The following is a 13606-nucleotide window of genomic DNA, read 5'->3' on the forward strand; positions in this document are numbered from 1 at the left end:
AGCCAGACATTTTTCTAGACTTGAAACAGCTCTGATTTAGGGATATCCCATTGGCCAACACTCAAAGTGCAACGTTTTAACATTGGAAATCTGATCTTTCTCTTCGAGCGGGGTCTTCTGCCACGATTGTGAGTGCTGCGTGGAATGTCATTCCACAAATGTTGCCGGCAGCTGCACGGATAGTCTTAAGATTCCCCAACCTCTCCCAGTCAAGATATATTTCTCCAGGGTTCCCACCCAGAGGAGATGTATTTGCAGTCACTGAGGAATCCTAATGTTGTTGTTGTTGTTTAGTCGTTTAGTCATGTCCGACTCTTCGTGACCCCCTGGACCAGAGCACGCCAGGCACTCCTGTCTTCCACTGCCTCCTGCAGTTTGGTCAAACTCATGCTAGTAGCTTCGAGAACACTGTCCAACCATCTCGTCCTCTGCCGTCCCCTTCTCCTTGTGCTCTCCATCTTTCCCAACATCAGGGTCTTTTCCAGGGAGTCTTCTCTTCTCATGAGGTGGCCAAAGTCTTGGAGCCTCAGCTTCAGGATCTGTCCTTCCAGTGAGCACTCAGGGCTGATTTCCTTCAGAATGGATAGGTTTGATCTTCTTGCAGTCCATGGGACTCTCAAGAGTCTCCTCCAGCACCAGAATTCAAAAGTATCAATTCTTCGACGATCAGCCTTCTTTATGGTCCAGCTCTCACTTCCATACATCAGTACTGGGAAAACCATAGCTTTAACTATACGGACCTTTGTTGGCAAGGTGATGTCTCTGCTTTTTAAGATGCTGTCTAGGTTTGTCATTAGGAATCCTAATATCCCCTGACAATAAATAGGAATCAAGTTCTTTCATGGCATCTAGTACTTTAGTTGGAATGTTACACGCTTGTATTTGTTGTGAATGACTTGCTAGCTTCTGCCATTGCAGACATGATGGAACCTGAATTTGGAGACCTTGGGCGGTCCTCTGCCTTATCTCAAGTCCAGTTCAGGTGTGCCAAGCTGTTAGTGACCAGGCAGTGGCACCATCTGGCGGTGACCGTGGCTAAAGAGACGAAACAGACCTGCACCATTTCTGCCTATGTCAACGGGCAGAGAGTTGGCTCTGCAAAGGTAATTACTTTGTGCTCAGGTGAGATTGGCGCTGGGCTTATCCACGCTGCCTCTCGCCCTGCTGCTTTCTCCCCGGGAAAACTGCTCGATTGGAGCAAAGGGCAATTTAGATCTCTCTTCCCCCGCAGATTGCCATGTGTTCCAATCAGGGGAGCAATCTAGAGGGCACCCGAGGGGCCAAGGTTGTCCCTCAGTCCTGCTTTCTGACTGGCTCCTCCATCCTTTGGCTAGAACTTGCTCTTTGGACATGGCCGTTGGCTCCTCCTGGCTGCTCATGGCCAGTGTTGGCAGGGTGGGCGCTCACAAAACTGAATGCTCCTACAAAAATAAAAATAAAATCCTAGAAAAATATAGATATTGGAGAGAAGGCTTCTAGCCTAGCCTAGATCTGAGTTCCAGAGGGAGGTGACTGAGCTACCCAAACGTAGCATAGCTGTTCAGTGTTTCCTTTTTCCCCTGTTGCAGATGCAATACATCCAGCCTCTCCCAGGCAACTTTGTCTCCATGGACCCATCTTCCTTTATCGACGTCTACGGTTATGTGGCTACTCCACGGATCTGGAAACAGAAGAGCTCCTTGACTTGGTGCCAGGGCCCGATGTATTTGTTTGAAGAAGCTCTCTCCGTGGGAACTCTGCAGCTTATTGCCAACCTCGGTCCGAGATACTGTAGCAACTTCCAAGCAGTGGGGTTTAAAGGTAAAAGGTGTTGCATGGCAAGTCCCCCTCCCGCCTCTTGAAATAAAGACACAGGACATGGTATTTAAGGTTAATGGGCGAAAAAAGGCCACAACTTTATTGATTGCAGGAATTGAGAGGTATTGGCTTAGGCATTGGTCCTATCAGCTAACTGGCTTCAGCCTGATTGCGTGAAGACCGGTAAGGGTTAACCATCAGTAGGGGGAGTCCTGCTGATGTACATCAACTAGGAGCTCCCCCGGGGTCACCGCTTGGGGGCGTGCCTTAGGCCCACACCTCCATAGGCTTCCGACAGGGCCACGCCCCCCGGAATCCGTTTACTTCGGGAGAAGGTGATGGCGCTTCCTTCCCCCCCATATCTGCATAACAATACCCCTACCAATGCCTAACCGTCAGTGCCGAGAAGTTGTGACAATTTGCTACGAGGTAGGCGAAAAACCAAATGGCAGGTGCCAATTTGCCAAGTGGAACAAATTCCTACCAGGCTCCTTGATGGTGACCAGCTGGAGTCCATAGTTTCCACCAAAGGGCGGGCAGGGTGGGAAACCTGATCAGCTGGCGAGGAGAAGAGAGGGCAGTCCTCGGGCGCGCTGGACATAAATAGCCCAAGCCACACACCCCTGACCAGCCGATTGGCTAAGCAGGGAGATGACGCGCCCGAGGATTCCCTCATTCTCATGGGGGCTGTGAGCCAGCCCCCGCGTGCGTGGGGAGGGCGTGGGCCCACAACCCCACCTCCTCTCTATTTCGGAAGTGGTTTTCCCGCATCCACTTTTCGCCACTGTTTTAAAGCTTTCCGTCAGCAGAGAAAGAGAGCTCCATTTGGCTGAGTGCCTGCCCTCTGTATAGGCTATTCCTTGCCCTGTCAGCAATGTCTAGGCAACACGATGATCATATACATACGTAGTAGACAATCTTTATAGAATTCCTTCAAACCATAACAAGTACAAAATGAAATCTTTAGTCTCAAAGTCTCTGAAAATCTTTAAATGAAGTGAGGTGGGATGCGGGTGGCGCTGTGAGTTAAACCACAGAGCCTAGGACTTGCTGATCAGAAGGTTGGTGGTTCGAATCCCCGCGATGGGGTGAGCTCCCGTTGTTCAGTCCCTGCTCCTGCCAACCTAGCAGTTTGAAAGCACATCAAGGTGCAAGTAGATAAATAGGTACCACTCCGGCGGGAAGGTAAACGGCGTTTCTGTGTGCTGCTCTGGTTCGCCAGAAATGGCTCAGTCATGCTGGCCACATGACCCGGAAGCTGTACGCCGGCTCCCTTGGCCAGTAAAGTGAGATGAGCGCTGCAACCCCAGAGTCAGCCACGACTGGACCTAATGGTCAGGGGTCTCTTTACCTTTACCAAACTTTGTACGATGAAAGACAAGCATGTGAAGCTTTGTGCATTCAGCAAATATTCTGTCCAACACTGAACAGTGATTCTGGATAATGACTACTGTTTCTTATAATTCTTCGTCAGTGTGGTGGGAGGATATCTTTATTTTGAATGTATGTATGTAAATGAAAGTATCAAATGCTGTGGAACAGTGCTCATGTAATAATGTAGTCACAATTACAATTGACTTTTACTCGCTGAAAGTAACGCAGCGACTCAACACCTTCAGCTTGAGACATTTCCCCTCTAGCCTCTCACTCTGGAGCCCTCCCCAACAGACACGGACTGGACATGGGGTTTGAGCACCCCCTCTGGGCCTGCCTGGTCCATTGCTCTGCAAAATGTAGGACTCTCCTGGAGCAGGTTGTGAGAGAAAGAGAGCCAGCAGGACTGATTCTGTCCTGCTGCCGGATGGTGGAGCTGCCTTCTTCTGTGTCGTGAAATTCTACTCAATATTGATCCAGAGTGGAACTCCGACATTTAGTTAGCAGAGTAAAAACTTAAAGACATTGCAGGATTCCCAGAAAATAGACCAGAGGCAATTGTATTTCATTCAGTGGAGCTGAATGGTCACAAATCCAATATATTCAGGATTGGCACAGTCCATAAGAAATCCAGTTGCAGCAGACTTAACTTAAACTTACAATAACTTATAGCAAGACTAAACCTTAACACTATATACAGTGGTACCTTGGTTCTCAAACTCCTTGGTAGTCAAACAACTTGGAACTCAAACACTGCAAACCTGGAAGTAAGTGTTCCGGTTTGTGAACTTTTTTTGGAAGCCGAATGTGCTCCATTTTGAGTGTTACGATTCCAATTTAAGTGTTACGCTGAAGTCTGTCTATTTATTTTGTGCTTTTGTTTTTGTGGCGCTCTCTTTTGGTTTTTGTGACTGTGTGGAACCCAGTTCAGCTACTAATTGAATGATTGTGTGACTGCAGTACATTGTTTATTGCTTTCATTTTATGGATCAATGGTCTCGTTGGATAGTAAAATTCATGTTAAATTGCTGTTTTGGTTTTTTTTTAAAAAAAGTCTGGAACGGATTAATCCATTTTGCATTACTTTCTATGGGAAAGCGCGCCTTGGTTTTGGAACGCTTTGGTTTTGGAACGGACTTTTGGAACAGATTAAGTTTGAGGACCAAGGTACCATGGTACAGAACACCACACCAGAAGGAAGAGAGATAGAAAGACAAAAAGAAACCCAGGCTCTTTCTGGCCTTACTATTATAGTCAGCATGATCTTGACCGAAAGAGATAAGAGTACCCGTTTAAACCAGCTGCACTCAACTTCTCTGAAGGAATAACCCAAACCTCTAGGATCTCCCAGCTCGTCGCTTTTCCAGCCTCTTCCCCATTGACCTACCACCAAGACCCAGGGTTCAATTCCTTGCCTTCCCTGTCCTCCCTTGGGGGGCGCGCAGTCAGGCAATTACAAATTTGCTCATGCGTTTTTCTGGTTTTGTGCAAATCTGGTATTGAAAGAGCTATATTGTATATGAATGGGGAAGGATGGGGTGGGATATCCTCTAATAACTAATGCTGGAGGGAATTGTTCCTTTCTCACCTAAATGATTGCTTTGCCTCACACTGAGAGTAGGCTATCTCCTTGCGTTGTCCTTAGGCGCAAGCTCTTGTAGCAGTGTACTGACTTCAGCCTTGGTAGCACAGGAGAAGATTTCATTTGGAATCAACGCCATGAACTCATCTTATACTACGATCAAAAATATAAAAGACTTCTATGGTGAGGTGGACAGTCGCCTGATCGCTAAAGAGGTTAGTGCCTTTTGCCCTTTTGCACAGCAGTGAAATGAGAGATTTATTATTATTATTTACGATTTCACAGAACACAGGAGGCTGTAGGAAAAGCCACCACGGAAGGGGTGCTTAAAGGGAGAGCACTGTGGCCAAACATGGCACAACTCTTACTCTAAAAATGTAGCCAGTTAGCTTGTTTGAAGGTCCAAGTAAATTGATTCTGCTTTGGACATCTGGCAAATCCAGCCATGGGTCTGTCATTGTTCTAAAAAAAAAGAGAGACTTTTCTAGAAATCTTTAGGCCTGAGTGTGAAGCGAAAGTAGGCAGTTCCCAAAGTCTGACCTGAAACAGTTTGACCCAAAGTCATGTTTGTTTGTTTTTTCTTCATGGAGAAAGCCAGGAGCATGGGCAGAAAGCAGGGGGCTTCTCTCCTAAAATTCAAACTGCACATTTTTTTTTTTTTTTTGAGCATCTGAATCTACTGTTTTTCTAAACACACAGGAAAGCGGGTAATGAACATGCACTAGAGCATAGTTAGAAAAACATGATGTCCTGGGGTTGGTCTTGATGACCCCTGCCCCCACGGTCCCTTCCAACTCTACAAGTCTACGATTCTAAGCTACATGGACCAATGTACTTGGATCAAACTTTTGCCATTTACTTTGTCAGATTACTGTTTCATCCAGCTTAGAACTGCCTTTCCCAGTCTTGTATTATCCGAGATCTTGTTTAGGTAGACCAAACCTAAAGCTATGCATGCAATGTATGAACAATGTGTGTGTGTGTGTGTGTGTGTGTGTGTGTGAAAAAGTATTTGATCCCCTGCTAAATGGTAGGTTTATTGTAGCTGTGAGAGACAAAATAACAACAGGAAAACCCCCAGAAACCCAGAAGACAAAAGTCAGAGATTGATGTGCATTATAATGAGTGAAATAAGTATTTCACCCCTTTGCAAAAGATGACTTAGTACTTGGTGGCAAAACCCTTGTTGGCAATTACAGAGGTAAGATATTTCTTGTAGGTGGCCACCAAGTTTGCACACATCTCAGGAGGTATTTTGTCCCACTCCTCTTTGCAGATCCTCTCCAGGTCAGTAAGATTTCGAGGTTGATGTGTAGCTGTTGTTATTCTGTCTCTCACAGCTACAATAAACCTACCATTCAAATTATGGACTGGTCATTTCTTTGTCAGAGGGCAAACAGGCAAACTTAGCAGGGGATCAAATACTTTCCCCCCTCACTGTATATATATATATATATTCTTGTAATTGCTGTGAGCTGCTAGACTTGCTCCGAAAGGCATCACATTTGAGCTCTGATGTCACAACCCCTGAGCCTCTGGGTCTCAGCCTCAGGCATCCTGGCTACCACATATGAGACAAGGAGATTGCAATGGCGCATTAGGTCCTAATGCAGCCTGTGTATTGCAAATCAAACTCTTCCCCCACTTCACATGACTTACGAGAGGCAGAAGCGGAGACTTAGGAGGCTGAATAAAGTGTGAAGGTTTTGCAAAGGCATTAGACACTCTTGAATGTGCTCTGTTCATGAAGGGAAGCCGAGCGCCACAGAAGGCATCCATGCACGCCAATAACATCAATGCAGTGTTGAAAGCATTTGCCAACCTATGCAAGATCCTAGCAAGGCCTTTAAGCCTAATGGCATCTTTGAAAATAGTCCAGAATGTTTAAGCTATTTCCTTGTAGGACCAGAATGGTCAACGGCTCTGAATTTCTCCATTGTATGGTGCTCAAGAGGGATGCGGGTGGCGCTGTGGGTTAAACCACAGAACCTAGGACTTGCCGATCAGAAGGTTGGCGGTTCGAATCCCCGCGATGGGGTGAGCTCCCGTTGCTCGGTCCCTGCTCCTGCCAACCTAGCAGTTCGAAAGCACATCAAGCGCAAGTAGATAAATAGGTACCGCTCCGGCAGGAAGGTAAACGGCATTTCCATGCACTGCTCTGGTTCGCCAGAAGCTGCTTAGTCATGCTGGCCACATGACCTGGAAGCTGTACGCCGGCTCCCTCGGCCAATAAAGCGAGATGAGCGCCGCAACCCCAGAGTCGGTCACGACTGGACCTAATGGTCAGGGGTCCCTTTACCTTTTACCTTTATGGTGCTCAATAGGTTTTTCTTTTCTTTCAAAATTATCCTTGCCATTTACCTGCCTTGTGTGACACAACAACTCCCTCTATTTTTCAGCTGGAGCTCTCTTCTCGTGACAGCACAACGCCAGTTTTCATGTCTCGAAATACTGCAGGGAAACTTGCAGGCCCCTTAAGAACTATCGGATCAGTTGCTGTAGGCTTGTATGGTAAGCAGAAATGATGGCCATGAACACTGAAACATATTAAGAAGTATAACCTAACTAACTAACTAACTAACTAACTAACTAACTAAAATTAAGAAGTCTGACCAGAAGCAGTGCACAAAGGAGGGCTGCAAGACCGAAGGCCCTTTAAACATCGCCACAAATCACGTGAAAGCCTTTTTCATTTGGTGGGTGACTACACTTGGCGTGATGTTTAAACCGCCCAATGGGCGGGGGTCTTTCCCGCTGAATTAGCACAACCATTTCTTGGCTGTACCAATTCTGTGGTCAGGACACACAGGATTGGCCGACACCCCAACCACCCCTGGACCAATGGGGGCAAGCGACTGGAATTTTATTCTTTAGTGGTGAAGCTCTCAGCTACATCAGCTCCTAATGTGCAAGCGATATGCAATAACACTTCCTGCTAACTAGCTGTCTAGGCAAACGGTGACTGCAGACCTATGCTCCCCATGCCCCCCCCCCCACTATTTAGGGGCACCTGCCTGTCCAGGTCACCCAACTTTCCCCCTTATCCTGTCCAGATCACTCAAGAAAAATGACTTTTTTGTAGCTAGGACAATGTTTCATAGGCTCCTGCTGCATATGTAATTTCCCAAAGCACTCATAAGGAGGAATTTACCAATAAAATCAACGAACATGAATTTGGTCATGTTCATTGATTTCAGTAGACCTAGTTTGAATAAAACTTAGTTGAATATTTTCCTTCCTCAATTGTTCTTCCTTTGGCATTTATTAAAATTTTGTTTTCTTAATAAGCTTTTCTTGGGTAGCAAAAGCACATACAGCGTCTCTGCTTTCATTTCATAGAGCCATTTTCTACAGATCAGTTACATTTGATTTGAGCCACAAATGTTATAGACAGTACAGTGGTACCTTGGTTTGCAATCGCTTTGGATTACAACAACGTCAAACCCGGAAGTGCGTGTCCCCTTTTTTGGTTTACAACCCATTTTTTTTATTACAACCCATTTTTTGGGGGGGGGGAGGCCCCACTGGCGAAAGCGTGCCTTGGGTTACAACCTGTTTTGGTTTACAACCGGATCTCTGGAATGGATTATGGTTGTAAACCAAGGTACCACTGTATGAGGTTGCAGGAGAAAAGAAAGTTGTGTGTGTTAAACTTTAATTATTTTACGTACTGTATGTACAAATATTTTGTGTTAATGTCATGTGGGTACGTTCTCTTTCTATTCATTTACAGTGGTACCTCAGGTTAAGTACTTAATTCATTCCGGAGGTCTGTTCTTAACCTGAAACTGTTCTTAAAGCACCACTTTAGCTAATGGGGCCTCCCGCTGCCGCTGCTCCGCCGGAGCACGATTTCTTAAGCAAAGTTCTTAACCCAAGGTACTATTTCTGGGTTAGCAGAGTCTGTAATCTGAAGTGTATGTAACCTGAAGCGTATGTAACCCGAAGTACCACTGTATTCGTTTTTGCTGGCGGTGACAGAAATTGGGGGCCCCTTTAACTTGTTTCCTTCCTGTAACTACATGGCTAGAAAGATGCACAATTGTATGTAATAAAGAAACCTGATTCTGCTGTTGGGCTTTCCAATCTCTTTTCTCTCTCCTTGTTGCTTTCTGTGTTTTTGATTTTTTCTGAATGGGACTATAGCGAGTTTGCCTCCTCATTTTATTCTTGCCTTCCTTACAGGGACCCGGGTTTTCCAGTCCTGCCCAGCAGCGGTCAGTCTGAACTATATAGGAGGCCCTGGTATTATGCTGGGTCTCCTTGCCATGGCCCACGATGACCACACTGTGTATGCTGCTGTCAAAGTCTTGCACTCTGTTCTCTGCAGCAGTGCAATGAGCGAAAATCTAATGAGGCAGATTGGTGGGTACCAGGTGAGATGTTAATTCCTTTTTCACAGCAACAGTGGTCTTCCTTATCCCTCACGTGGTGTTTTATTTGGGCAGCTGTTTACCAGCTCCATCTGGTACATAGGCTGAGACCCTATCTGCCCACGGACTGCCTCACCAGAGTGGTGCATGTGTTGGCTTTTCGCAGTATAGTAGCGCAGAGAGCTTGCTGGGGAGAGCTTGCATTAAAAAGAAGGGACTCAAAAATAACTCAAACAAGGTTTTAATAAGAAAAACAAAAACTCCTTATACACCAACTACATCTACAAACAAACACGACCCAACCACCAACCCATCCCCAGGGTAAAATGGCAGAGCTAGGTGCTGCTCCTTATATACTGTGGCCAATTCCCAACACAGCTTAATCAATGCAACTCAGCAGCACCTGCTATGCCTCACAGCTGCAAGGCTGGATCTCGTTAGTTTACTCTGGCCCTTGCTCTGGCCCCTTAAAGGTATACACATTGGGTGAAACAATGATGAACCTTTAGATTTAAAGAGACAGTTCAACAGCATGCTCTGGTTATCTCCCGCTTGGACTACTGCAATGCGCTCTATGTGGGGCTACCTTTGAAGGTGACCCGGAAACTACAACTAATGCAGAATGCGGCAGCTAGACTGGTGACTGGGAGCAGCCGCCGAGACCACATAACACCGGTCTTGAAATACCTACATTGGCTCCCAGTACGTTTCTGAGGACAATTCAAAGTGTTGGTGCTGACCTTTAAAGCCCTAAACGGCCTCGGTCCAGTATATCTGAAGGAGCGTCTCCGTCGCCATTGTTCTAGCTCTGAGGGCCTTCTGGTGGTTCCCTCACTGCGAGAAGCCAAGTTACAGGGAACCAGGCAGAGGGCCTTCTCGGTAGTGGTGCCCTCCCTGTGGAATGTCCTCCCACATGTCCCAGATGTCAAAGAGAACAGCAACTACCAGACTTTTAGAAGACATCTGAAGGCAGCCCTGTTTAGGGAAGCTTTTAATGTTTGATGTATTACAGTATTTTAATATTTTTTTGGAAGCTGCCCAGAGTGGCTGGGGAAGCCCAGCCAGATGGGTGGGGTATAAATAAATTATTATTATTATTATTATATTATTATTGTTATTGTTATTGTTATTATTATTATCCATCAGCTTGGTTTGCCATTCCTCTCTGGTCTTCTTTCCACCTGGGCAGCTGTTGTTCCATACATAAAAAGTCTTTTCTGCTCCTTTGGAATATCAGCACCTACAATTCCTAATAGATTTTCACTGCACTCTTTCTCCAACAGACAGCGGAAAGTAGTATTCTATAATTGCAGAATCCAATTCAGTATTGATGATTTTGAATTTTCAGAATTACTTCCGTTCTTCAGTGGAGGAAGATACACTGGGGAAGGGGGGGGGGTTCTTATTCCACCCACTCTCTTTAAAAACCAGGCTGTGCCAGTTAGACAGCTTTTGTCAACTTCAATATTTCTGTTTCCCATTTTCCCAATCATAAGTTTGCCCCATTTCCACATCAATTTGCAATTTTAAAAAATAAAGTTCTCACAAAAAGTTGACATTTTACTGCACATTCCCCTCGATATACCTATTGGTGGATGTAATTTTTCCTAATTTATATGTTTTTGCTATCAGTTCTTCCTAGCGTACTGCATTTTTAAATGCATTTTCTCCTAATCTAAGCATTTTTGATCTACATTTTTTGGGGGGGGTTGAGAACTGCATTGCAAAATTCATATATTGTTTCAGGAAGTGTGAATGAGGTAGGTCTGCATTAAAGATGGGAACCAAACTGAATTCCTCCTCCATCCATACACAGCTCCTGGCATACCTGTTGAAAAGAAAGATCCATTTGTTAAACAGCAGAATTCTGCAACTCATCTTCGCCATTGCGGGCATTGCTGAGATCAGCCAGGACACCCCTACTATCAAGAACTTGGAGGCATTCCAGCATATTGTTTGCTGCTTTGAGGTAAAGATGCCAAATCTCTTTCATACTTTTTTTTTGGGGGGGGCTTCCCCCCTCTATAGAAAGAAATCTCATTCCCTATAAGCCTCCTTGAGTGAGGCTGCTGACCTGTGTCCAGGTTGCACCATTTTGGTCAGCGTGCAAAGTTTACCTAACGAACAGAACACAAGCCACTCAAAGTTCTGAGTGCTGTTCCTTTTGGCTTTCAGCTTTGGTGCCGTGCCCCTGAAAATATGGAGATTTCTCTCTTTGAACACCTAACAGAAATCCTACAAACTTCAAGGTAGGTGGACTGGTCACCATGTTCATGGAGCCTGAAATCACATGCAACACATTTTGTAGGATGAAGGTGCGGCCGCAACATTTGTTTGAATTCAGAAATTGCAAACATGCAGTCATGCACATTTCCTCGATTCAGTTTCGATCAGCTGTTCATGGAGCAAGGGGGGCAGGCCTGAAATTCTCCTTATGCTCAGCTTTTAGAACAGGGACAGACTGCAATCCACCAACTGACCACTGGCCAACTCCCAAGGGAGCCCATGCTACTTGCTAGGAATCTTTCAAAGAATGCTACATTACATTGGCTCCCAGTACGTTTCCGAGCACAATTCAAAGTGTTGGTGCTGACCTTTAAAGCCCTAAACGGCCTTGGTTGAGTATATCTGAAGGAGCGTCTCCGCCCCCATCGTTCTACCTGGACACTGAGGTCCAGCACCGAGGGCCTTCTGGCGGTTCCCTCATTACGAGAAGCAAAGCTACAGGGAACCAGGCAGAGGGCCTTCTCGGCAGTGGCGCCTGCCCTGTGGAACACCCTCCCACCAGATGTCAAAGAGAACAACAACTACCAGACTTTTAGAAGACATCTGAAGGCAGCCCTTTTTAGGGAAGCTTTTAATGTTTGATGTATTACAGTATTTTTTTTTATTATTTTTTTTGAAAGCCACCCAGAGTGGCTGGCGAAGCCCAGCCAGATGGGCGGGGTATAAATAATAAATTATTTTAAAATTATTTTAAAATGGTTCCATGCTGGTTTCCCACTGGAAATTACTCTCCAATTTTTGCTTTTTGTCCCCCAAAAGTGCTGTTTACTTCCAAGGATACAGTCAAAGGCAAACAGCAGGTGGGGACACTGACCTTATTTTGTCCATGAATAGAGATAAAGGATTCATGTGGCTATTGTTACTTCAGAGCATAACTGGAAGCTTAAGGGTGCTTTTTTAAAATGCGTGTTTACTATAATTTGTAACTTCACACTAAAACAGACCCCGTGGGATATGTTCTTAAGGGCATATTCAGGAACATTTAACAGATATCAGGTATGCCTTACAACTGCCAAGAAATCTCAAGTACGCACTCTTCTTTTGTAATTTTAAAACATATTGGAGACCTGTGAATTCTATTTCCTTCTCATTAAAAGGCCTTCCAGGATCCTGATAATGTTTTCTACTGACTTTTCTAAGAAAAGCATTTATTTCCAACGACGTACAGCTCCAGAAATCAATACTTTTGTTTGATTTGAACTCTCAAAGTCAGGGCAAATATCAAAGAAGAGTTATGGGCCTGAGGGGAGGAGGTAAAGAGCAAGAGGTTGAACGATGACAACAATTTATCCCCCTGGCTGACACTGAAAACTATTTGATTTCTCCGTCAGCCTTTTGACGGGTTGCCAGGCAACATCAGAAGTCAAAGGTCCAGAAGGTAGAGCAATTGTATAGGAGAAATGCAGATCTGGTTGTTTTCATCTTCTTCCAAGAAAGGTGGCTAGTGATCCTTTTGTCTATTACAGAAAAGGAAGCTGGGATGTGGAACTTGCTCATCGGGTGCAGATGGTACCCAGGCTTTTTATTCTCTTCAGTGACCCTGAGATTACACGCTCTCGCATCAGCAGGATCTGCACAGTACTGTCGCATTTGCTGCGCTACCATTTCAGCATCAAAGATATTGATTGGTATTATCATTCATCTTTCCCAAAGTGTGGGGGGGCAGGAAGCATCCATAGGAAGTAGGATCGAGACAAACACATAGTGGCGTAGCGTGGGGGATGCAGGGGGGGCCGGCCGCACCGGGCGCAACATCTGGGGGTTAAGGTTAAGGGGTCGCAAATCCACGGGTTAGGGGGCGCAAATTACTTGCCTTGCCCCGGGTGCTGACAACCCACGCTACGCCACTGCAAACACATCACCCTAAACTTTGCACACACACCCCTTCAGGTCTTTTACCAGTTTTTTTTTGAGGGATGGGTTATGAAGAAACACAAATTAATTAGGAATTAAATTGGGTGTCATATTAAAGAAATTCTGTGGTGAACAACTGAAATATACTCAGAGTCGAGAGTGGATTTCATGCTCTTTATTCAGCTCATAGTGGTGAGGAGGAATAAATGTTCCGGCCACAATATCTGCTTTATATACATTTTTTACACAATGGGCCCCATGTGATTGGCTAATTCCGGGATTCTCCTGTAGACCAATCAATTTGTGGATTCACTTCCACCTGGAGCTGGATTGGGTGGCT

General features: G+C 45.4%; 1 protein-coding gene across 1 annotated transcript in view; it reads left to right on the plus strand.

Moving 5' to 3' along the window:
* Positions 1–13606, plus strand: part of WDFY4 (WDFY family member 4) — a 185690-nt gene that overhangs the window by 57912 nt on the left and 114172 nt on the right. Inside the window, exons 19-26 of the mRNA XM_083440157.1 lie at positions 919–1103; positions 1569–1800; positions 4817–4968; positions 7153–7264; positions 8939–9129; positions 10943–11095; positions 11302–11375; positions 12879–13040. Of these exons, the coding sequence (XP_083296283.1) occupies positions 919–1103; positions 1569–1800; positions 4817–4968; positions 7153–7264; positions 8939–9129; positions 10943–11095; positions 11302–11375; positions 12879–13040 (1261 nt within the window). The remainder of the gene's footprint in view (positions 1–918; positions 1104–1568; positions 1801–4816; positions 4969–7152; positions 7265–8938; positions 9130–10942; positions 11096–11301; positions 11376–12878; positions 13041–13606) is intronic.

Source organism: Podarcis tiliguerta, assembly GCF_965153285.1.
Source record: "Podarcis tiliguerta genome assembly, chromosome: 5".
Lineage (NCBI taxonomy): Eukaryota > Metazoa > Chordata > Lepidosauria > Squamata > Lacertidae > Podarcis > Podarcis tiliguerta.